This window comes from Poecilia reticulata, chromosome 2 (assembly GCF_904066995.2).
Source record: "Poecilia reticulata chromosome 2, P_reticulata-male-v2, whole genome shotgun sequence".
Taxonomy (NCBI): Eukaryota; Metazoa; Chordata; class Actinopteri; order Cyprinodontiformes; family Poeciliidae; genus Poecilia; species Poecilia reticulata.
The window spans coordinates 40,417,244-40,442,251 of record NC_088831.1 but is presented as its reverse complement, the minus strand read 5'-3'; the positions used below and the strand labels follow the sequence as shown (position 1 = coordinate 40,442,251).

Below are 25,008 nucleotides of genomic sequence, written 5' to 3'. Positions count from 1 at the left end.
ACACAACAGTATGATCCCGTCAAAGTAAAGTTATGCTGTGAGCAGAGACACAGAGAGTGAGAGTTGAGCTACAAAATGAAAAAAATAGAGGAGCTCTCATTTCTCTCTCTCTCTCTCTCAAGCTACTAAAGTGGAAACGTTGAACCTTCAGATGGACACAGCTCCAGATTATATGGTTCTTCCGTGGGTATCTATTGAAGACCTAGAATTTCTCTCTTTTGGAAAATATTTTTTAAAAGTTTGTGGTTATATCAAAAGTGTCCCGATTTTGTTTTGTCATTATGTCCAATAAATTATGACCCTCAGTTTCAATCTCACTTCTCCTCTCTCTGCTGTTTTCCCCTTTTTTTTATCTCTAAAAAATTGCCAAAGGAAACTTTAACCAAAAATATGAAAATTTGATTTATATTTGAAGATGATGTTTTAAGGTTGATAGAGAATATTACTTAAAAATCCAATGAGCTTTTCAATTTATAAACACATTTAATAATTCATATCATCAGAGCTATTAATCTTTGTTAATGAGCTCAGTTATTATAAACTGCTTTGGTTAATTAATGGAACTGGTTTACTGGAATCTGCTGGTTAAACTGGTTGGTTTAGCCTGTAAATTAGTAAGCAGCACCTGCCTCAAAAAATATTATTTCCGCTGTCTTAAGCATCACAAGACGCTTTATTTTGAAAAACCGGATGCAGCCTTCTGTTCCTGTTGGTAATCTTGACAAGTATAAAGAGGCGCTGTGGGAACAAATAGGGCCCGTGTTCATAGTTTTTTTTTTTATAGTTTGTTAGATTGCAGTTATGTCGTGACGGTCTTACATTCCCATTGTCTGTCAGATATTTCAGAACATGAATCTGGATCGTGGGGCAAAAGAGGTTTCGGATTGCTGGTTTAAAGAGCCTGACAGGGGGCGGGGTTTTTCCCGCTCCATCAGCTGTTTTACATCCACACGTAGAAGTTGATTGGTGGAGAAAGACCATTCCATCTTTCTATTGGCTGCTTGCAGTGTCAGTCACTATATTGTGGCAGAAGCTTAAAAACAGATTAATATCTACACGGTAGCCATTTTTTTGCTATGCTGGTTCGGTCAAGGAGAGCAGAACGGAGCCCGAGACAACTGAAGCGCTGTATCTACCCGTTCTAAGTCCGGAATCAGAACCTCGGCAGATTCGGTTCTGGTCGGGTTTCAGTTTGTGCTGGATGAAGAATTGCCTCTTCTGTTTTAGTGGCGGTGCTAAGCTAGTAGCTAACCCCGGCTCGGGTAGATGAAGGAACCGAACACGAGTACATCCGAACCGAACTAAGGAAAACAAGGACCGAATGGTGGTTCGGTTCTCGTGCAAAACAGCTCCAGGTCTGGAGCGAAGCTTTCCAGCCAGAACCCAACCCGCTCCTGAAGCAGTCAATCTCTGCCAGTCCGCCTCCTCTGGAACTCTGCTGTGATTAAGATCCCCCTGATCCGAACCGACTTCAGCTGCCCACAGCGGGGACATGATGACCGAACTCTGTGGGTCAACGTTTCGGACATTTCTCCAGTTCCAAAAACGGGTTCTGACTCTTTCCACAGAGCTTTGGTTCGGTGTTTTTCGGTAAACGGGACCGACCTTAATCAGCTGTCTGGATCAAAACGTGGTTCCGTGTTCCGCTCATCAGAGCCAGTTTAAAAGTCACAGGGTCACAAACGCAACTCGAGCCTTAAGATTTGGACTCAGGATGGGACCAGAAGCCAGACTGGTTCTGAGTATTCTTCTCATCTCCTGCTGCTCAGGTGAGATGCACACCTAGCTAAAGGTTAGCTGATCAAAGTAGCATCTGGAATACAGTTTCATCCAGAATAGTTCTGTTTAGTGGACCAGAGGTGTGTGGTTCTGGTGGTTTTGCCAGAGTTGTGACCAAGTCACTGTGTTGTAAGTCTCAAGTCTCTGTCCTCAAGTCTCAAGTCAAGACAGGCAAAAGTCGAGTCAAGTCTCAAGTCAGGAACCTTTAATTTCAAGTCATTTCGAGTCGTTTTTATTTAATTTTTTTAATATAATTTGCAATTATACATAAAATTCAAATAATGGACAATTTGTTCTTTTTAAAATCTGAATTTATCTAAAATGATAGAATATGTGCAGCTGAACACAAAGTATAAAAAGCATTTTGAAATTGGACCTCTTTATTGCGCATTGTTCTGTTAAACTTGATATTCAATAAAAAAAAGTTTTCAAAAAATGAAATAAGTATATATGAAGTTATCACAAGTAAACTCAGGAAGGTCTGGTGCGTTTATTTTTCTGCTTTTATTTCTAAAAGCAGTCCTCCGTAAATATGGGCCAGATATTCTAAACACAACATTTATTTGGGACAGTCACTGTATTTGGTCTGTTTTAACAAATAAACCACATGAAAAAATCTAAATCATTGCAAATAAAGTGGAGTGGTTTTGAATTTGGATGTGATGGAAAACTAAATATCTTTCAGGCCAGGTGGGTTAAATCTACAGCCAATTTCACATCAATATTGATAAAAACATGTGTGAATCAAGCTGGTCAGAATCACTAAACACAAAACAATGAGCTCATTATTTTATGTCTTACTCAGTTAACTATCCCACTTAGTGTTATATTCAGGGTCAGTGAGATTGTACAATTTTATTTTTACTGAAATTTTTGAAAGATGGCCAAAAAAACCGGGATTTTTTACATTTGTTTTCCAGCAAAGCTACTTGGAAATAGGTTCTGTGCGACATGTGACAGTCACGCCGGTCAGAGCATTAAGTCAAAGTCAGTTGACTTAATGCACTGACTGCAGTAAACAATATATTGTCAATATAATTTCCCAACGTAAATGTCTTCAAATACACCAACCGTCCTTAGCTGATACTAGACCGGCTCATCATCATGATGGGACAGAGAGACCTATTTTACAAGACACACAAGTAAGAGTGTTTGCTTATGGAAAGTTACGCTTAAAATAATGTTTGTAACATCAAACAATGTTTAAGGGCGATGCCGTGTTGAAATTCCGACTTCCTCTGTGATCTCTGGTCTGACGCCAAACACAGTTTTGTGTTCCCACTTCCCAGGTAACTGGAACAACATAAAACCAGTTGTCCTGGAGAACTCCAGGTATCCACCTTCAGCTAACAGTCTGACTCCAGAAACGTCAAAAATAAATATTTTTTCATTCTTTTCAGAAGGAGTGGAAGGGAAAATGAACCTGAACTGAAATTCCAGCTCTCTTGAATTTTCACAAAGTCTAAATATCTTAATTCAGGACAATTCTTCTTCCTGCATCAAGTTCTCGTCGTTCTTCGATTCTGAAGAACAGATTGAAGTTTGACATTTATCAAACTCCTGTTCTCTTCCCTTTGTCTTTTTGTCAGTAGTTTTATTGCTTTCACTTTTTCACCTTGATGCTCTGACGTCTGCCTCCGTTCTTCATTTGTTTTCCTTCAATCCATCCACTGGGAGCCACCATGTGTCTGCTCAGTCCGGGTCGGATGAGGCTCGTGGTACCAAACTTTGGGCTAAATCCTATTTCACTAGTGTGTCCTGTTCTCTCACGCTGTTGGCTCCTAAATCAGGAAGCTAAAATATTCCACAGCGAAATGGGACACTGCTTCAACAAGCACCATCAGCGCTCGCCAATTTCAAATACGTAAACACATGTTGCCTGACTTGCTCTTATAATGCTGTGTAAGCAGTTATCAGTTCTGCAGCACACTTTGTTTTTATGTTTGAAGAACAAAAATGTCATAATTCCCAGAGGATCCCAGTGAAGCACAAATTAATTTAATGTAGGTTTATATTGGATAATATATGGACAATATGCAAACATTTATATGGTACAGATTATCTATATTAGAGAAATGCTACACATTTTAATAGTTGGTGTAGTAAAACACTTAAAATGAAGAAATATTTGGCTATTTTGTAATTAACAATAATGTAGTAATATTTAATATATCAAAAGTAGACATTTATTGAGCCATTAAATGTATTATTACAATATCATAATACACAATATGCATATTGTGAAGAGCTGCTGGGACTTCATTAAGTGTTGGGTAATAATCTAAGCCTTATGCATTCAGGCTGTGTCTTTTATGTTTATTGGATTTTAGAAAAAGGACGTACAAGTCAATAAAATCTGTTTCAGCTCAACTGTAGGAATTTGAGTTATTCCATAAAGATGTTTAGGAATCTTATCAAATAAAATGTTCTGATTGATTTTCTTTTCCATGATTCGTAAGATCTGGTTTAAAAGTTTTGGTTAGTCAATGAAAAATAAACCCGTTTGGGTTTTCCACTAACTGCTCCTTCATCCTGATTAAATGAGATTTTTCTTGAACGGGGATTATAATGGCCAACTAAAACCTAGTTAATAACTTATGAAGATCACTGCTTACTGTACGCTGGTGTAAAAGGATTCAAGTCCCAGGCCAGACATGAAAAACGCCAAATTAAACTGAAAAAGTTAAATATTTATTAACGTAAGTTTTTATTTAATTTGTGTAGGACTTATTTTAATCACAGTGAAGTTAAAAACCAGTCCTGTGAGACCGCTGATGAGCTCTTCCACATGATGAACGGTTGCAGCAGAACGTCTGCATATTGAAAGTCTTTTTGTCGCGTCAGGTTCGATCCTGGGCCGCTCAGAGACCCACCAGTGTGTTCAGTACACCCACAACCCGCCGTCATCCATCGGGACGGGCAACGCAGACGGCAGGACGGTGGTGACCTGCTCCGGGGAGGAGGACAAGCGGCAGCACTGCTTCTCCACCTGGAAGAACGCCTCCGGAGAGGTGAAGCTGATCCAGCAGGGCTGCTGGCTGGACCACCCCAGCTGCTACAGGTGGGGAAAAACTGTTTGTGCTCCTAGGATTGGTTATTAAATAAAAGGACATCCGAACACAGGCAGATTCCTGTCTTTAATGTGACAAGAATCTGAATAGTTTTGGGTTTATCTGTATGTTTACTGTGGAATCTGCCTGTCTAACATTATTTGTGCGATTTAATAAGTTAACCGTAACGTGGTGGTTGGTGAGCTTCCTTCACATCCTGTTGAACCAGTTTATTAACATCTGTAGTGTCAGTGAGTTCACGTCTTTCTGCCTGTTGAATAATAATGAAAGCTGTGTACTACTTTAGTTTTTATGAGGACAAACATCAGTGTTTCCATAGCATTATTGTGCAACATCTCTCATCCCTTCGGGGTGAATTTTAGTTCACTTTGTCTCTATATTGACTAAGATCACAACAGGAGTCATTCAAGTTTCATCCGTTTATTAAACGAACAAAACAGTTTTGTTTTACATTCTTGTTTTACACAACGGCCTTGATGCTCCAGACCTGAGCTGAGAACAGCTGGTGTAGCTGGATTCCTGTTTGAAATATTAAAATGTTTTCAGTCACCCAAAACGTCCAGGTTAAAGTTTCTCTTTATTTAAATATAAGAATCAGAATCCCTGACTTTGCTATGCAAATCATGTCAGTTTTTAATATTCTTGTGAAAATGAACATTTCATAAATGAAACACGACTTCCTTCCTTTTTTTCCACAGTCAACAGATAATTCTGACTAAAACAAATATAGAGTAAAGCTGTGCTATTTGTTAAACCACCTTCATCATATCAGCATCAATGTTTGTGTAGAACTGCTTGTATACAATATTTGGCAGATTGTTATATTTAAAGCACCATGCATGCTATTTCTGCATACCTGTAGTATTTTTGGGCTGTTGGGTGGATCTGACTTCCTTCACTTGATGTATATTTTTATCATGCTGAAGTATTGAGTGGTGTGGACATTGCAATATTTATCAGTAGTAAATTAATTGTATTATTTCCTGATTTACTTTTTATTTTGTAACTCTTGACATATTGAAAGTCTGTGAAGCTGTTGATGTCTTTAATTACATTTGTTATTGTTTATTCTATATTGGTTACATTTATTCATATCTGAAAAAGTTGATTTTTTGATGGTGTGAAACCACTGTGATAATAACACGGATAATAACATGTTTCTTCAGGAGAAATAATGAAAAAAAAACTCTCACTAGAGTCAACACTAGAGTTCAGTTAGAGATGTTTTCACTCTGATTGGTCAGCTGACCACTGCGTTCACATGGTGATGATGATGATGTGTCCCTGTTCTTCCTCCTCCACCAGGAGTGAGTGTGTGGACATGGGAGAAGCCCCTGGAGTCTTCTTCTGTTGCTGTGATGTCAGTTTGTGTAACATAAAGTTCTACCATCGACCCAACGTCAGCACGCCCCCAATAACACGTAAGAGACACCTGTTCACCGGCCACGCCTTTACCTCCTGTTCATCAGACCTATAACTTCACTGATTGTGTCAATTGTTTGTAATCACTCAAAGTAGAAACTGCAGATGTAGAAACTCTGTATAGATTAGGATAGTTTTGAAACTGTAGGGTAGATCGTTCTGCCTCTAGATCTGCTGTTTACTTGGACTCACATTTTATTAAAATATGATGTAGATTGGTGTCTAAGTCGATGCTCATCTCTTCAATCAAATCAATCAAATTTTATTTGTATAGCACATTTCAGCAGCAAGACATTTCAAAGTGCTTTACATAATGAAAATAAAAACAGCATGTGACATTAAATAAACAGTGAGAGAGATTTTTTTTAAAAAGAAAAAAAAAAGATAAAAACATTAAAACCCCTTTAGGACTTCAGTTAAACGCCGTTTAACTGGGATTCTAACCCTCAGGGACTTTAGTCAAAAACACCGTTTGACAAGGACTCCAACCTCTAGGTTTTTAGTTGAAACTCCGTCAACTGGGACTCTAAACCCCGTAGAACTTTAGTTAAACGTCGTTTAACTGGGACGTTTTCCGGGGGGCTTTACATCATTAAAACGTAGAAAAGAAATTAAAAACATTAAAGACATACAAACATGGAAGACATCAAAACCCGCACTCTAACCCTAATTTAGCCATAAGCAGCTCTAAACAGGTGGGTTTTAAGTTGAGATTTAAAGGCACCCAGTGTTTCAGCTGCTTTACTTGTTGACATCAATGTCTTTCCTACTTTTAGAAATAAACTAATGATGTCATCATTACACTGATGTGTAATGACTGTGTCAGCCAGCTGACATCACAATTCTTGGGTTATGACATCATCTGGATATTGCAATTGTCCCATGATGTCATAATTATTGCATAACACCCAAATATAGATGATGTCATCATTGTTACCTTGATGACTTCATGATAACCTGATGACATCCAAGTCTGTTGTAATAAGAAATGAATCGGTTAAAAATGAGCTTGATAATTTTCATTCTGATTATTGTTTGAAGAAAAATTTTGTTGAGACTTTATATATAACTTTATTTATGGTTTTAGTTGTATTGCATTCAGTGGTTTTGTTTTATTTTGGACATTTAAAATATGTTGCAGTGTTCTTTACAAAATTAAATGTTTTTTGAGAAGGTGAACTTTCATTATTATGAGTAATAATAATGCAATGAAGTTGCTTTAAATAATAATGTAGTTACAATAACAAAGTTATTTATTGCAATAACTTCTGGGACAATGTCTAGTCCAGCAGAATTTATCACGACAGGCCTGATGGCATCATCAGTTCTTCCTGGTTAACAACTTTATCACACATGGTTATTCTCATTTGGTTATATCATGTCTGATATTTTTGCCTCTCGTGTTTCATTTATTTTTCCATAGCAACCAGTGCCCCACCCAGGCAGCCAGTAGAGCCTCTGATTTTCTCCATGGTGCCCAGCCTGGCCGTCAGCGGCGCGGTGCTGCTCTCCTTCTGGATGTACCGACGCCACAGACGGCCGTACCCTCCGGTCCTGCTGCCCACACAGGTGAGTCCACCTGGTTCTGGTCCCATGAGCGAAATGGTTCAGCTGCAGTTTGATCTCTTATTCATGTTATTTTATTAAAAAAAACAAAAAAACAACAGTTGACAGGTTCTATCTCTTCTGTTGCTCCAAACTGATCTTACTGGGACAGACCGAGTCTCAACAGTTCAGCTCAGACCTTCTGTGATGGTCTGGTGTTGCCATGGGAACCCTGGGAAATTAGTGCCGTCTGACAAAGTTGTCTGAACATTGTGTGATGGGCTGAGTCCAAACACTGCAGGGTTCTCCACTGCACATAAGTGCCAGATCCTGACTTTTAGTTTCTGAGTCCTGTCTGTTCAGACAGCAACAGAGACGCAGCTCATCAGAAACTCATCTTTTTCTAAACCTTCTGGATCAGAACTCTGATCGTTTCTCCATGTCACGGTGGCAGACATTTGAGGTGGTGTCAGTCAGACATTTTTGTACCCTGTGAATAAACTTGTGGCCAACGGAGTCAGCAGCTCAGCGCTGGCGGTGGCGACTGACAGCAGATCTCAGATCAGCTCTGACTGTGACCTCCTGTTTGTGTTTGTGCCTCAGAACGTCTTCCACATTCTGATGGAGGTAAGAGCTGCTCTCATCCCTCCCATCCCCCCTCTGTGTGTTCAAACACTGATCACTGTGATGCTGCCTGTGCTCGTCTCACACTGATGATGTCCACTGAGGAAGAGGAGGATGTTGATGATGATGATGCATGGAGATCTGTTTGGTTATGTTGAGGAAAACGACTCAGATCTGATGGATCCCATCTCACCCAGAATCTCCTGTTTCTGTTTTCCTGTAGGACCCCGGTCCGATGCCCCCTTCCCCTGTCTTAGGTCACAGGCCTGTGCAGCTCCTGGAGGTCAAAGCTAGGGGGCGCTTTGGCTGTGTGTGGAAGGCTCAGCTGCTCAGTGAACAAGTAGCTGTCAAGGTCTTCCCCATCCAGGTGAGTCTGCTCCATCAGTTCAGGATTTAAAGTCATTAAATTTAAAGCCTTAAATGGACAAACTTCCAGGAAACTGCAAAACAGCTGAAACATTGAGTTTGTGTAAAGGAAAAACATGAATAGAGTGGCTTTTAGAACCATAAACACTAGAACATTGACTAACATATTTGGTGTGTATGGATGATGGCACTCGACAAAATGTAATATTTACTAGTTTCACAACTGGTAACTATGATGTTTTTATGAACTGCTTTGTTGCTGAAAATGACATTAAAAACATAAAATTTGAATCTTGGTGGCAATGAATTTGATTAGTTTTCAAAAAAAGATGCATACATGCAATCTGGGGGCCATAAATCAACTATAAATAAAGAAAACGGTTAAGTTTGTCCAGTTGTTTTTCCACTGGTATGCTAACAGTATTTGTTCTTATTGGATGGCCAGATTCAGAAATGGCCAAATGTTTCACATGTGGAAAAGATAAATCTGGCTACATTTTAATAAGAAGAAAAGGAGAGGGGGAGAAAAGAGGCTTGAAAGATGATCTGCCAAAGGATGCTGATGAGTTAGCTGATCATGCTGAAAATGAATCCAGCGCAATGATGGAGGGACAGAAGCAATGAACTGAACAATGTTGAGTTAGAACTGCGAAGAAAAGTTTTCAAACTAAGCCACATGACGTAATCTGTTGTTGAAACGACACAAAAATGTGTAATAGTTTACGATTCTATTGTCAATGGATTAAAATAGTATTTCTAAAAGTTCACTTCATGCATTCACTGTTGATGGCATTATGAGTGAGAAAGTGACATAAAAATGGCCACAAGTTTTATTTACTGACTTCTGCAGAATCCATGCAGTTCCAAGAGATTGATCAATACTTCCAAAACACATTTTACTTTAATAAACGTTTCCAGTCTTGTCTGAATCAGAGTTGCTATGTCGAGTTTTCCATCTGTGTGTTCAGGAACGTCAGTCGTGGCAGACGGAGTACGAGATCTACAGCCTGAGTGGGATGAGGCACGAAAACCTGCTGCAGTTCATCGGAGCAGAGAAGAGAGGCTGCAACGCCGAGCTGGAGCTCTGGCTCATTACTGCCTACCATGACAAGGTGAAACGGTGACCCCTGCTGGGCTTTTATGGTACTGCAACACCTTAAGACAGAGGGTGGACCTCTGCTGGTGATGCAGTGTATTGCAGCAAATAAAATATGGACCATCAAGCTAAATACATAGAACAATGACCTCTGCTGGATACAGAAGAAACTACAGTAAACATAAAAAAAACGTATCTGTAATGTGAAGTCGTGAAGTAATGTGAAGATTCTCAACCAGAAATGCATGTAATTTTCTCCTATAGATGTCAGTGTTTGTATGACTCATTAATTGGTTAGACTCTTGTGCTAAAGAAACCCTAACCCTTTATAAGACACAAACAGAATAGTGTCATTTTTTTAAATATAAATTTAAAATAATTTTAGATTTTGATTTAAACAAGACATGCAAGTTTCTTGTGGGAAGTTTTGTTGAATGAAGACACAATGACCTCTGCTGGACAGTCATAGAAGTGGAGCGTAAACATTGACTTGGATCTTCAGAAGTATTACTCCTGAAAACGGCACATTTATTGAAGTTTTCCTGCTGCAAAAGTGTAAAAACTGCATTTATTTTAGTGATCAAACTAATATTCCAACACAGCTGTGTTACAGTATCCTATCTGTCCGTCCTGTGTCCTCAGGGCTCGGTGTGTGACTACCTGAAAGCCAACGTCCTCTCCTGGTCTGAGCTCTGTCTCATCGCTCAGACGATGTCCCGAGGTCTGGCCTACCTCCATAAGGACGTACCTGGACACAAACCTTCCATTGCTCACAGGTAAGACGTCACATCCAGGTACGGAGGTTAAACCACAGGCACACAGAAGGTTTTCAGTCGTCTTGTTCTTTCAGGGACTTTAAAACGAAGAACATCCTCCTGAAGTCTGACCTGACTGCCTGCATCGCCGACTTCGGCCTCGCTCTGAGATTTGAGGCTGGGAAATTTTCAGCAGCGAACCACAGACACGTGAGTCCTCCAGAGAAAAGTTCTGATTTGTAATCTCTAAAGGGCTGTTGCTAGGTAACCTGCAGCTGGTCTCACTGTTCTGGTGGCTGATTTAGTTATTCAGAAGTGGGACTGAAATGATTAATCGATTATTGAAATAATTGTCAACTAAGTTAGTAATTAATTAATCAGTTAATTGTAACTGGACTATACAGACTCAAAAAGAGTCAATTTGCTGAAAGAACAACATGGTTAGAGCTGCAATAGTCAAAACTATACAAAATGTATATACTTTTGTTCCACCAAAGTTTAATTTTCTGTGTATTTCTAATATTGTAGAGAATACGCTTAAAAAGAAAAATCTGTAGAATGTGCTATTTCTCAAATTATCGATAAACGATCAAATTAGGCATCAGTGTCAATGATTCTTGAGCTTTAGCTCTACTTTAAAGTTCTTTCAGATCAGTTTTATAAAAAAAAAAACTTTTTTGTGAAATATCTCTATGTCCCTGTTCAGGTGGGGACCCGGCGCTACATGGCCCCTGAGGTCCTGGAAGGGGCCATTAACTTCCAGAGAGACGTCTTCCTGAGGATAGACATGTACGCTGTGGGCCTGGTGCTGTGGGAGCTCGCCTCACGCTGCAAAGCTGCTGACGGTAAGAAACACGACCCGACTTGTCCGGCTAGATCATTAAAATAGCGGAAGAGTTTAACAACTGTGTGATAAACTGTGTGGTTCACACGTTTATCAGAACCAAACAGACCAAGTCTGGATTCAGTCTGGACAAGTTCAACCCGTAGGCAGAGTGACTGTGCATCCCTCAGAAGCCTTAAATTCATATAAATAAAATTAAGGCCTTAAAATGTCTTGAATTCATTTTAAAAAGTTAGTTGGCCTGTAATATGTTAATTACAGGTCTTAGATTTATCCTGACAGGATCTTTGAATCTTGTTTATTCTGAGGTGTTTCTTTCTCTGCAGACTTTTTTATCATATAAAAGTTTGAGTCTCACTCAAACATCTTTGTTGCGTTCTGTGACTTGAGGCCACCGCTAACCTCCTGCTCATATCCGGTTCTGCTCCATATCCAGGTCCGGTGGATGAGTACATGCTGCCATTTGAGGAGGAGGTGGGCCAGCACCCGTCTTTGGAGGACATGCAGGAGGTGGTGGTCTTCAAGAAGCTGAGGCCGACCTTGAGGGAGTGTTGGCAGAAACATGCGGTGAGTCATACTACACTACCCAGCATGCACCACTGTTTTAACAACTCAAACTGATGAAATGACAGCCTTGTTAGAAATTGTAGACATGTTTGTTTCTGATGGGTCTCTGACCGGTGTTGTGGACGTGTTTGTTTCTGATGGGTCTCTGACCGGTGTTGTGGACGTGTCCGTCTCCCCTGCAGGGTCTGGCTCTGCTCTGCGAGACCATCGAGGAGCTCTGGGACCACGAGGCCGAGGCTCGGCTGTCGGCCGGCTGCGTGGAGGAACGCGTGGCGCAGATGCAGCGGCTGACCAACGCCACCGCTCCCGAGGACCTCGTCACGGTCGTTACCATGGTAACCAACATGGACTATCCTCCAAAAGAATCCGGGCTCTGATGGTGAACATTGACTTCTACCTGCAGGTGGAAGGTAGTCTGAAACCCGTGACGTAACTTTGGCACTACAAAATAAAAGACTTGAGGATCATGGTGATGATGATGATGATGATGGACAGTGAGGGATTTCAGGGTGAAACTAAGAGCTGGTTCTGCTCCTGATGGACAGTAGGACTAGAGGGTTTGGACGGTGGAATCGGAGGACGATGGTTCAGTTTCCAGGTGAATTGTTGACCTCGTTTTTAATCTTCTGGAAAGCAGAGAATCACTGCTGAAGACTTTCTGTGGACACTTCCTTCCCACAGACGAGGTGTCTAATCTACAGGAACCTGAGGAACCTTTTACTGTTGAACATCTGCTGCTCAACTGAAGAACTGACCTGTTTAGTGTTTCGTGACCAGCATCTCAGGACAACTTCAGATGTTTTAGGAACTAAATTATTTATTGATGATCTGAAAAAAATAATCGGTGACTGCTCTGCAGAATGCAGCTGACTTTATTTTATAGTTTTATTACAATCCACCAAGTCTGTGACGAAGCAATCCAGATGTTTTCAGTGTTTGTAAAATAAATAAAACAGTTTTCAAGATTTGAGCCTTTTCATTTTTCTCTTCTGTTGAAACATAGCAGTGTCCCAATGTTAGTTTTTTCAAAACAGAGAATGAATACTTCAGCTTACTTGTAGGTAATAAGTAGTTAGTAAGTTGGTGCTTTATATCACAGAACAACTGTTGAAAACTTCAGAGCAAAGTGGTTCTTTTCTTACAGTCCTGACTGCATTAACAAATCAAAATGATAACATGACATACACCGTGTCATTCTTACAAAAGACAATTTTTTTCTGAGTATGCAGTTAAAAAATTTAAATTAAGATGTAAACTCTAACGCATACGATAGCAAAACATCTGTATGATGGCATAATGTTATGTTGTATATTCTGTTTTTCACTGGGACCGGGTCTTTAATGCATTCATTTTGGTTACTTAAATAGATTTTAATATGTTAAAAATGTTAATGCAATTTTACAGTTTTTGTTGTTTTGACATGATTTTAGCTTAAATTTAAATGGAGCTGCCTGTTTCTGTCATGCAGAAACTGCAAAGAGCTTTATTACTTTATCCAGGCTTTTTAACAGGAGCTGCTCATTTTGTAAGTTCAGGTGGTTTTCTTATTACTTTAAGAAGTAGCAAACATTTCTTCTGTCTTGTTAATGGGTTGGAAATGAGCAAGACGGAAGAAGAAACCTCTGTGAGGCTTTAGAACAATCACAGGTTCTTTGAGTCCCTCACACAGCTCCAGCTTTCCTATAAGCCAACTTGCCCAACTTCCTGTTTATCTGAAATGTTCACATCTGACGTCCTTAAACCGACAAGCAACAAAACTGAGATCCTCCTTGTAGGAACCAAATCTGTATCATTCAATGCTGACAGTTTCTCTCTTTCATTTGATGGTTCTACTCTCCAATTAGCCTCATGTTAAAGAGTCCATGTCATCATCGACAGCACTCCGTCCTTCACCTCCCCTTTCAATATGACCCATTCTGTTTATTTCCACCTCCATATTATTCATCTTTGTCCCTCACGCTCCATATCTGCTCTGGTCCATGGCCTGGTCACCTCCCGCATCGACGACTGAAACCGTCTTCTCTTTGGTCAACCTGAGAAATCCCTCCTAGCTTCAAGTTGTACAAAATTCATCATATCACCTTAAAGAGTGATATGAAGTTGCTGCTAGTGAATAAACCGTTCACTTGTTTTTATCAAACTTGCATCCAACTCAACAAATAAACCAAAATTATTAAACTGATAAGACATAAGATTTGTGGAATTTATTCAAACTTCTGATCTAACGTTGCATTTTTGTCTTAAATCAAAATCATCCCACTTGTTCCTTTTACATCAAAATCACACCCAATAGTTTAAACATGCTTATCACTGTATCACACTGCATGGCGACCACCATGCAGTGTGTAATAATGTAATATTGGTAAGAAAAGGCAAAGCAGGTTTATTTGTACACAGGGTGATTTAAAGTGCTTTCCATAAAAAAACTGATGAAAGACATCAGGTAAATATCACTTTAATATGAAAAACGATTATAGAGAAGAACCTTTTACATAAAAAAAAATCAAGTACCCTTAACATTCAACTGCAGTAAAAAGATTCAGTTCTGATTTAAGATAAATCTTCAGTAGATTCAAATTTGTCCAATCATGCGTTTTAATGTCAATGAATTACATTATTGCAACATCGTCAACATTCTCTCTCCTAAATCTGCTCCACCTCACTGTTCTCTCTTCATCTCAGTTTAAATCCTCTCAATGAAGTCGTCCCCAAAGTCGACCATTTTCCTCAGAGCGCTCAGGATCAGAGCATCAATATCATCATTCAAGTTGATTTCTTCACTGTAGTTCTTCACAGGGAAGATGCAGTTCATGGGGATTCCCACTGCTGAGCTGAAGTCTTTCATCTGAACGGTGAACATTTATCACAGTTATGCTTTCATACGTTTTTGTGTTGTTTCTGAACAAACGGGCTGAAACTCACCTTTTTTCTCAGATACTTGCTCTTGTAGACATTCCTCAAATTCTTCTCAGTTTCACCACAGGCCTCATCGATGTGGGTCATCACGGCCATTTGAGGAATTCCTGCAGGAAGAGACTCACTGAAGAAAATATTTATGCTTTCTTCAACTTGAAAGGTTAAAGTAACTGAAATCAATGCAGGTATAATTCCTGTTGGAACCAGAGACGCTGACGTTGGACCTTATTATGGATCAGGTCTGTTACCATGTGGACTAAATCATTCTGTGTAAACTCACCCAGGTCACTGGCTGTTTCTCTGATGCTCTTCATCTTCTCCAGAACTGAAAAATTCATCTGTGGAGTGTTGGCTGACATCACACAGACCAGGACATGAACTTTGTCATCAGCAGAGGGAGTCGGGTTGTAGCCTGGGTCATCCTGAGTTAGAGGAGCAACTGGGTTGAACTGGAAAAGAGCAAAAGATACAGAAATATTTAAAACAATCAAATAAGAAATTACATCCATGTATTCATATATGTAGTTCTTAGAACTTCATCCAGTTGTTGTACCTTATAACCCTCATTCACATGTCCTTTCAAAGCCAGTTTGATGTCGTCAGCATGAACTCCCCTGTTGGTCCCGTCTTCCAGTCCCATGATGTCGTTGAAGACCACAGGATAAAATGTCTTTGAGCTTCCTCGTCCTTTACTGAACTTATGAGTCTCATACTGAAACACGGCAAGAAAAAACAAACATGTTCATCAAGGGAAACTTCGTTTTGCTGATGCAGTCATTTTTTGATTGGCCCATTAAAGTCAGTTCTGGAAGATGAACAGAAACATGTTACTTCTCAAACCTTTTTGGTGAAGCTTTTATCGGACGTGGTCGCGCTGGCCAAAGCAGGAATTGTAATCCGTCCTCTGAGGACGTTACCGACAGAGTTGATGAAACTGGACTTTCCAGATCCAACAGGTCCATCCAGGAGGACTCGTAGGTACTTGATGTCGTCTTTTTCAGGTTTGTATTCCTGCACATACTGAAGATCCTTCTGTTTTTCTCTGAGAACATAAATAAATCAGTTAGTTTGGTCATTCTGAAACGAGATAACAGGAAATATTCAATCCAATGGGCTCAGAATCCGAGATCATCTGAAAAACTGAGAGATAAATTTAAAAAAACACTTCAGGTCATTTTTATTTCAAAGTGTCTTGTCCATCAGTGTGGGACTCTGAATTGTTATCCAAATGCCAAGACGAGGCCCAACAGACTTTGATTAGTGAACCATTTTGACTTTCACTGTGATACTCCACTTGATATATACGTAAATGTATTAGAAATTGATTTGAGTTTATTTCAAATGTGAAGGACACTGAGATGGAAAAGGGAACAATGGGGGAAGTTTTAAAGCAGTGGCCTTAAGCTTCATTCCTCCAGGGTGAACTTTTAGATGTCCTGTCTCCTATATGCTTGAATTAGATGGTGAAACTGCCTCACTAGGATGCAGTCAAGCTCTGCAGAGCTTTTCTAATGAGCTCATATTGGAGTCTGATAAGTATTTTTCTCGAACCTTCAATAAAAGAACTACAGACAACGTATATGAATTTTATGACCAAGCTTTTGCAAAAGGAGAAGACTCAGCAAGCTGCTCCTCCAAGCCATTCACTTAGCGTTCTGAAGACCTTTGGTTACAGCTTGTCTTTTATTATCAAGCAGAAACAGGGAGGATAGCTAAAGAAGACAGCAGAGACAATTTATGACTGCACACAGGCAGTTTCTAAAATAGGGAGTATTCCGGTTGATAAGAAGGCACCTGTGGAAACGTAATTTAAGGTCTGGGAAACACACAGTTAACTGTTTCACATGAAAACAAACAGGCAGATGGGGCCTCCAGGTCACACAGAAGAAAGAGAACACTTTAAACTGAGCATTAGACTGAATATGAACTAAAGTAATAACAAAATGATAATACCAAAAAAATCTCTAACAGTCAGATGTGTTGAAGCAGAGAAACATCTAGGCGGATGTGAACTCCACTGCTCCACCCCCTCCCCCCGACTGTAACTGCAGGCCAAACATGCCACCCATCCCTCCCAAACCAATCAACACCCCCGTTCACCAACACACACACAGCCAACCACCTGCCAAAACTTATAAACTTTATAACCATGGCTATGTCTCATAACTCATTTGTTCTTCTGCTTTTCTCTCAGAATGATGGTGAGCTTTGATCCCACTGCCTTTTTATGTCCTGTTATCAATGTTCAGCTAACTTGTTTTATATCCCTACATCAAATAAGAACTTCTTGTGAAATTTGTTCACCAAGTTACTTGAACTGTTCCTCCTGTGATGATGGTTCATGTATGATGATCATCTTTTGGTTTCAGACTCGACTTCAATCCACACTAACGTTTAGTTCCTGCTCCACTTTGTTCTTTCAATTACTGTTAACTCTCAACCCAACTCTGTTTCAAAGCTTTATCCAGTGAGATCTGAAGCCCCAGTTTTACCTTTCAGCAGAATGACAAACAACCGAGCGGCAGTAAACAGACTGTTATTGATCAGATGTGACAGTTTTACTGTAAACTCACCCCCAGCTTAGTTCCCTCCACGGTTCACCCAGAGCTGAACAGAAACATGAATTATTATTCTGCAGCGATGACTGGAACATTTTCAAAACCAAAATGGAATCACTCACTTGGAGACTCAGCAACCTCAGCTTTAGCAGAGAAAAACAAAAAGAAAAAATAAATCAATTAAACGAGTTCCTGACGGGCTTTCTTCAATCAAGTCAGTCACAAATGTGTAAAGCTTCAAGAAGCATTACAAGATGAAAGAAGAAACTTGTAATGCTTGTACTCAAAGTCTTTTTTAGTTTTACACAAACACTTTAAAATTTAGTTTTCCCTTTAACACAGTTTCAGCGTCAGGAAGAGGAAATAGTAAATTTGTGTTGAATTTGAAACTTTAACTTACCAGAATCGTCCACATAATGTATGTGTCTACCTACGGAGGAAATAGAGTAACATATGAAGCTGCTCGTAAAGAATGCTGCAGGATGTTTCTACAAGATTTACTGGTGAGAAAATTCTTCAAATAAGATTAAAACAGAAACATTAATTACAATCTGATGAAGGAATCGACTGCTTTCTTTTCATATTAAATATTTTATCAATTGTCATGATATGAGAGAAGACAGGAGAAGCAATCCTCAGTTGGAAAGCCGTATTTCTTTATTTAGCTAGAGCACGAGGTAACATGAACACAGCATCAATGTTATTGTGAATACATTTTGGGAAATATCTAGAAAAGTTATCTAAAGTAAAATTCACTCACTCAAAAATTCTCTGATACGAGAAAAACGATTAGCATGCCGTTGATCCATGCTGCTCTGCTGCAAAGTGAATCATCAGCAACATTATCTCTTAAAAAAAGCCTCTGCTCCGTTTACTTTCACTTTTTGACAGAGGTAGGTCGTAACCAGCTACATTTACAAAATTACATTTAGTTAAGTAACATCTCGGAGTAGTTTCTCTGTGTTATACTTTTAACTTAAATAGCATTATTATGAAGCATTGCTACTCTTATTTAAAATTTCAGTCTGTCAGTAGGGTGAGTATCTTTACTGAGTGAAGAACAATAAAGTGTCACTGGAAGGGCAAAGAGAGAAGGGGAAGACCTGAAGCTGATTGTGGGACAACTATGCTGGGGACTGAAGCTCCTAATATGCTACACCTGCTCTGAGCCCTGTGGGATCCTTACATTTTATTTTTACAGTAAAGATCCTCTCGGTCACATTTCAGAGTGAATCTCAGGAGTATCCACTGCTCTCACCCATATTTTTTTCCTTCAACCATATCTTGTTGCCCTCACCATGTTCCCTGAACCAATGGCAGCTCCCGCATAACTTGTGACATCTGAGGCCTTATGACTTGTTACAAAATTTGACATTTTGGGGTGGCTGTGCTGACTCCATCATTATGTTTTGTTTAGTTTTCCCTTGGTAAATTGTAAGTTAAACTGTAAAGACATACTGAGACCTAGTGGACATTATTCACGTCTTTAATTTGGTCTGTCGAGCAGAACTCGTCCATGGTGTCATTTGTAAGGTTGCCGTAAAATACAAAACCGTCCCGTAGTTGGCTGTTAAATGTAGGACACAATTTTTTCCGTACTCTACAAACATGTGTACTAATACAAAAGTGATCCCCGAGTACTTTATATGGTAGTCACTCATGGTGTTGGTGTTGCGACATTGTGCCCAACTGCTTTCTGGGTAACACACACTAACTGACACGCTGCCACTGCAGTCCCCCCCCTGCCCCCCTCCGCGCTTTACACACATAGGGACTGGTCCCTTATTTTAATATTTGAAAGGTGGCAACCCTACTGTAAGTTTTGTGCTTTGTTACAGTTTTACAAAAATAAAAAAACAACAAGAAAAGAGTTCCCAAATAAAACAAGAAAACTATCAAGGACTGGATTATTTTCAGCTCACGTGTTAGCTAGCTGTCTAGCTTTGTAAGTGCAGCACATCTTGAGGGCAGCATAGTGGCCTTTTATTGTCCAGCTGGGACATTCCCCACCCATGCACTGGGTAAAAAACAGTTCACTGAGTAATGCTCACTGAGAATGAGCTGGATTAAAAATTATACACAAATCAAGGTAAGTGTTACTTCCATTGTACAATGAAATGTCCGCACATCCTAATTTACAGTCGTTAACTCCACATGGCAACCGTATTTGATGTGGGGCGTTTGTATTTTTGTTCAGTATATTTTGACTTTCCCCTTGTGTGTCTAACAAGAAAGCAGTGTTTTCCAGGTGTGAAATTAAAATACATCCACAGGTGCACAAATTATTGACAAGATGTTGAAGTTGACAGAGAGTTTATTCAAACTTCTGGTACATAATTGAATTATCTTCTTATGTCAAAATAACATTTAATCAGACTGTCCAAAGATGTTTAACATTGTATCACAATGAATAGCAATTTATGACAAGTTTTATTGAAAAGAAAAGGTTTATTTGTGCACCAGCTTTGAACACGTAATGCATGTAAGCGTTTCAAATGACAATGTATTTTATTAGTACATGAAAAAACAGAGCTGAAAAACAACCGATAAATCAAAAAGATAAAGGCAATGTCACATAAAAGTATATTAAAAAATATTAGAGAATCTTGTATATATATGAAAGACCAGATTAGATGTTTAAGAAAATAAACACGACTGCACGACCATATATATTTTTTGAGTTCTGATTTAAAACAAATTCTACTAAATGTGTTCCTCTTACCTAACAACTTTATGAAGCCGTAACTCTACATATATATTCAGTATATTGGATGTAAATGAACCTGCTTCTCCTCATTGTTTTCTCTTCATCTCAGTTTAAATCTTCTCAATGAAGTCGTCTCCAAAGTCGACCATATTCCTCAGAGCGCTCAGGATCAGAGCATCAATATTATCTTTCAAGTCGATTTCTTCACTGTAGTTCTTCACAGGGAAGATGCAGTTCATGGGGATTCCCACTGCTGCGCTGAAGTCTTTCATCTGAACAGTGAATATCAGTTACATTTATACTCTAAAATAACTTTGTGTTATTTCTCTAGACCAACTGACTGAAAGTCACCTTTTTCTTCAGGTACTTGCTCTTGTAGACATTCCTCAAGTCTTTCTCTATTTCACCACAGGCCTCATCGATGTGGGTCATCATGGCCATCTGAGGAATTCCTGCAGGAAAAGAAACTCATTCAAGTAAATAAAACTTGTTTCTGTGTGCTCTCAACTGATTAAAACATGTAATCAAACTCACAATGCTCTCAACTTTGTAAGCTTGAAATGCAAAAATGTGCGTTTTCGAAAAATGCTTTTTACCTCAAACCAAATGTCTGTTTTCCTGCTTTACATGCTCAGGAATTTTTAAAAGAAAGCCTTTGATATCTCAAGAAATAAACATCATCATACATGAAATGCATTATTCAAATAATATTAGTGCTTTGGTGGAAGGATAACTCACCTTGCAATAAATAGCCTGCATACTTCCTTACTTTTATCCAAATGTCCATTGGACAAACATTGCGTTTGTTTGCTTTTAAGTCATTTTTATGGCACTAGCAAACTTTATTTGACAGCAGTCTAAAGGGGCCATGGAGCATGAAGGAAAGACATGCAGCAACGGAACCGAGGATGGGAGTCGAATTCAGGATGGCCACATCGAGGTCCAAATCCTCTGTAATAACCGTGTTTTTAAAGCAAAATTTGCAGATGACCACAGCAGTCTTCTCTCCTTGCTCAATTTTTCACTCTCGTTTGGACAACGTGTTGTTGAAAGCTTTATAACATGCTGCTTTGAACTAAGTAAGTTTCTGTGGGCCGGGAGGAGGCTTTTACTTCAAAATAATGAATGCAATTAATATGATTTAAGTAATATAAACGTTTTAAACTTTTAAGATTAATCACAAATGTTGGCAGCCTTAGTTTTTATCAGTTCAAAAGGTTTAAAGTAAATGACAAATCCTTCAGGTTAGAACCAGAAACATTGATGGTAGATTTTATTATAGATCTAGTCTGTAATAAGATCATTCTCCGTAAACTCACCCAGGTCACTGGCTGTTTCTCTGATGCTCTTCATCTTCTCCAGAACTGATGATTTCATCTGATGAGTGTTGGCTGACATCACACAGACCAGGACATGAACTTTGTCATCAGCAGAGGGAGTCGGGTTGTAGTCTGTGTCATCATGAGATAGAAGAGCAACTGGGTTGAACTGGAAAAGAGCAAAAGATACAGAATGAAAAGTATTTCAAAGACACAACTCTATTCTGTTGATTAGGGGCTACAGCCAGTCATTCATGTAGATATTTCACAACTTGTTCATGTAGTTGCTGCACCTTGTGGCCTTCCTTCACATGTCCTCTCAAAGCCAGCTTGATGTCGTCAGCATGAACTCCCCTGTCGGTTCCATCTTCCAGACCCATGATGTCGTTGAAGACCAGAGGATAAAATGTCTTTGAGCTTCCTCGTCCTTTAATGAATTTATGAGTCTCGTACTGAAGAACAGAAAGAAACATGGTGATCCAGAAACAAAACTCCTGTTGCTTTCACAGCTTTTTTTCAGATTGATTCATTAAAAGTCTCACAGAACCAGCGAATAGAAAGGAAGAAGCTCAGAGCTAATCTCTGTCTGTACAGACAGATTTTATGAACCCAGAAATCTTAACAGATTCAGTATTTGTTTTGACAAACCAGTCTGGTTCTAATAAACATTATTTAAAGCTTTTTTAATAGTATTATACTGGTATTGACCTTGATCTGGCAGATAAACTGAAGCATCTTAGCTTTCAAACCTTTTTGGTGAAGCTTTGGTCAGATGTCATCGCGCTGGCCAAAGCAGGAATCGTCATCCGGCCTCGAATAACGTTACTGACAGAGTTGATAAAACTGGATTTTCCAGATCCAACTGGTCCATACAGCAGGACACGAAGGTACTTGATGTCGTCTTTTTCAGGTTTGTATTCCTGCACATATTTAAGGTTCTTCTGTTTTTCTCTGAGAACATAAAGTAAATCAGTTGATTAGTGCTGTCCTAATTATGAATAAGGCAAGAGAAAATATTTCAGTTTAATATTATCTAGTCACTACGATAACCACCACAACTATTCATCCATCCATCTTACATTCTTATGTAATACATTTTACATTCATCAGTGGGGTGGCGAGGGTGCTGGTGCATATCTGCAGCGCTCAACAGGCGCGAGGCAGGGTCACCCGGGGCAGGTCAGCAGTCCAACACAGAGACAGACTGGACAAATGGCCATGCACACACACACTCACACCTAGGGAGAATTTAGATAAACCAATCAACCTGACAGTCGTGTTTTTGGACTGTGGAAGGAAGCCGGAGTACCCAGAGAGAAGAGAATCCACGCATGCACAGGGAGAAACATGCAAACTCCATGCAGAAAGACCCCGGGCCAGGAATCGAACCCAGGACCTTCTTGCTCCAAGGCAAGTTGTTTAAGTGGTACAGTTGACCCCTTAAATAACTATTTAACTGAGCATAGCAGAACATTTCTTTGGTATGCTCTTCAAACATGTCCAGTGTTTGCTGATGAAGAAGATTATAAACTGAAATAAATAATCTCTCTCTCTCTTCAACCACATCACTTGACTTCAGTCCTGCTCAGGTTCATGTTGTTGTTCAATAATGTTTGATTCTCATTCTGTAGCATTTTATTTTTAGGATGTTTCCAGACTCTGAGATCTGTATTATTGAAGTCATTTTATATGTTACAATTATTGTGCTGATTCTTCCGGTCTGTCCTTTTCACCAGCTGTTGAAGGAGCTAAAGGGGTCGTGGCTTAAGGCACAGACCTTATCGGTCTGATACTCGGCTGCAGAAGCTGGTTCTCGGTGTGGAACGTCGCCTCTCTGGTGGGCGAAGATGTGTGAGGTTGACAGGTTCCAGCTAGAAATAGCTGCGATCACCTTTTTACCTTTAACCTGTGCAATTTACTTAAAAACCAAATGCAATTAAACACATTTGCTTCAATAACCCGTTTTAAACTGGGCATTAATAAAATACCTGCATCTGGTGGCCTGAACAGTCTGTAAAGAACATTGGTAAGGCTTTTCAGACTAGGGCCATTTCAAGCCCTAAAAAGCCCTAAAAATCAATAATCAACCTGGAAGCCAAAGACTCCAGTTGCCCATTAAGTCCCAGCCTCTTCCTGGTGGAGTCATAAGAGCTCTATCAGGTTCTCATCAGGAAACATGAAGCTTTTTATTCATTACATAGATGAAAGCGGATTTTCCTTTGGTATGCTCTTCAAAAAAATGAAAGGTCTTTGCTTTGTTTTTGAGAGAGATGTTTCCTGTATACCTGCTCTTATCTAAGAGAAATCGTCAGCTTTGACTCCACCACATTCTTATCGTTTGTTATGAGTGGTCAGCTCATCTGTTTTATAAATCTTGTAACAACCCGTTCTTTTCGGCTAAAGAAATTTGCTAACCAAATGATAATCGTTTTCTTCCTGTGTGGTGACGGTTCATCTATGATGAGTTTCTTTTGTTTCAGTCTGAGCTTCACTCTGTGAAGCCATGAAGCAGAGTGACCTACTTCCTTCCTCCCTCCATTTCCTGTTAAACCCACTCAGCTAAACCCACCAGTAAACAGGCTGTTATTGATGAGATGTAAACTCACCCCCAGCGTAGTTCCCTCCATGGTTCATCCAGAGCTGAGCAGAAACATGAATTATTATTCTGCAAAAGATGACTGGAACATTCTCGGAGACAAAATGTAAAAACTTACTTTTAGACTCAGGCTCCTCAGCTTTAGCAGAGAAAAAGAGAGAAAAAAAACTTTAATTAAACTGTTCCTGACATATTTTATTCAATTTGATCTTTTAAATTTTATCCAAACTGACACAAATACCATTTAAAATGTTTACTTTCGATTTAAATCCGTTTCAGGATCAGAAGCAGGAGATGGAGAATATAAAGCATTAGGCAGTGTTGGATTTGACTCGTTAACTCACCAGGAATTTCTTGTCTCCCTTTTAAAAAAGAAAAAAGAAAGTAGAGTTTATAAAAACTACTGCTTTTTTTTTCTGTAGAATTTACTGGTCAAATGAGTCTGAACAAAGTTTTGATAAGAATCTACTGAAAAAACCCAGATATTTTCTTGTCATAAGTATTTGATTAAAGCTTCCATGAATCACTTCTTACAAATATCTAGAACAATAATCTAAAGTAAAATGCACTCACACAAAAATCGATTCATCTTGTTGCTGCTGCTCTGCTGCAAAATGAATAAACATCCGTCTCCTTCCCTACATAACATTCGCTGCTCTGACAAACCACAACACGTCTTTAACTTTCACTTTCTCGTGCCTTTGTTCTGCAGCGACATGGTTGTACACCATGGCAGGAAACTCAATTATACTAATACAGGCTTTCAGCGATTGCTGGAGGGAGCACTGCTTGTGAAAGTAAAAAAATAAAGCAAATTAACACTAAATGAAAAAAATTTACATA

The 25,008-nt window shown here is 39.3% G+C and overlaps 3 protein-coding genes across 3 annotated transcripts; 1 reads left to right on the top strand and 2 right to left on the bottom strand.

Annotated features, from left to right (window-relative positions):
- The first annotated feature begins 742 nt into the window (after nt 1-742).
- On the top strand, nt 743-13,034 carry LOC103460036 (activin receptor type-2A-like). The gene is made up of 11 exons (XM_008402004.3): nt 743-1,769; nt 4,624-4,840; nt 6,156-6,271; nt 7,696-7,841; nt 8,665-8,808; nt 9,776-9,919; nt 10,546-10,679; nt 10,754-10,868; nt 11,365-11,503; nt 11,939-12,069; nt 12,252-13,034. Exons 1-11 carry the CDS (start codon nt 1,715-1,717, stop codon nt 12,444-12,446), a joined length of 1,536 nt encoding a protein of 511 aa, XP_008400226.1. The 5' UTR covers nt 743-1,714; the 3' UTR covers nt 12,447-13,034.
- A 1,474-nt stretch (nt 13,035-14,508) lies between these two features.
- On the bottom strand, nt 14,509-18,805 carry LOC103461724 (interferon-induced protein 44-like). The gene is made up of 9 exons (XM_008404075.2): nt 18,802-18,805; nt 17,944-17,973; nt 17,666-17,686; nt 17,559-17,592; nt 15,826-16,027; nt 15,539-15,697; nt 15,266-15,434; nt 14,992-15,092; nt 14,509-14,914 (listed from the first exon to the last, which is right to left on the bottom strand). Exons 1-9 carry the CDS (start codon nt 18,803-18,805, stop codon nt 14,753-14,755), a joined length of 882 nt encoding a protein of 293 aa, XP_008402297.2. The 3' UTR covers nt 14,509-14,752.
- A 1,034-nt stretch (nt 18,806-19,839) lies between these two features.
- LOC103461725 (interferon-induced protein 44-like) lies at nt 19,840-24,873 on the bottom strand. The gene is made up of 9 exons (XM_081604594.1): nt 24,739-24,873; nt 24,510-24,527; nt 24,284-24,304; nt 24,176-24,209; nt 22,319-22,520; nt 21,863-22,021; nt 21,570-21,738; nt 20,602-20,702; nt 19,840-20,522 (listed from the first exon to the last, which is right to left on the bottom strand). The coding sequence occupies exons 1-9, from the start codon at nt 24,812-24,814 to the stop codon at nt 20,361-20,363; spliced, it is 942 nt and encodes a 313-aa protein (XP_081460720.1). The 5' UTR covers nt 24,815-24,873; the 3' UTR covers nt 19,840-20,360.
- Nucleotides 24,874-25,008: the final 135 nt, after the last annotated feature.

Excerpts from the sequence above, each read along its gene's own strand:
- LOC103460036 (XM_008402004.3), top strand. The coding sequence starts at position 1,715 with ATGGGACCAGAAGCCAGACTGGTTCTGAGTATTCTTCTCATCTCCTGC. Across the intron at positions 7,842-8,664 it reads CGGTCCTGCTGCCCACACAG|GACCCCGGTCCGATGCCCCC; the intron begins GTGAGTCCACCT and ends GTTTTCCTGTAG. Across the intron at positions 12,070-12,251 it reads AGTGTTGGCAGAAACATGCG|GGTCTGGCTCTGCTCTGCGA; the intron begins GTGAGTCATACT and ends TCTCCCCTGCAG.
- LOC103461724 (XM_008404075.2), bottom strand. Across the intron at positions 15,698-15,825 it reads ATAAAAGCTTCACCAAAAAG|TATGAGACTCATAAGTTCAG; the intron begins GTTTGAGAAGTA and ends GCCGTGTTTCAG. Across the intron at positions 14,915-14,991 it reads GCAAGTATCTGAGAAAAAAG|ATGAAAGACTTCAGCTCAGC; the intron begins GTGAGTTTCAGC and ends TTCACCGTTCAG.
- LOC103461725 (XM_081604594.1), bottom strand. The coding sequence starts at position 24,814 with ATGTTATGTAGGGAAGGAGACGGATGTTTATTCATTTTGCAGCAGAGC. Across the intron at positions 24,210-24,283 it reads TGAGGAGCCTGAGTCTAAAA|CTCTGGATGAACCATGGAGG; the intron begins GTAAGTTTTTAC and ends GTTTCTGCTCAG. Across the intron at positions 20,523-20,601 it reads GCAAGTACCTGAAGAAAAAG|ATGAAAGACTTCAGCGCAGC; the intron begins GTGACTTTCAGT and ends TTCACTGTTCAG.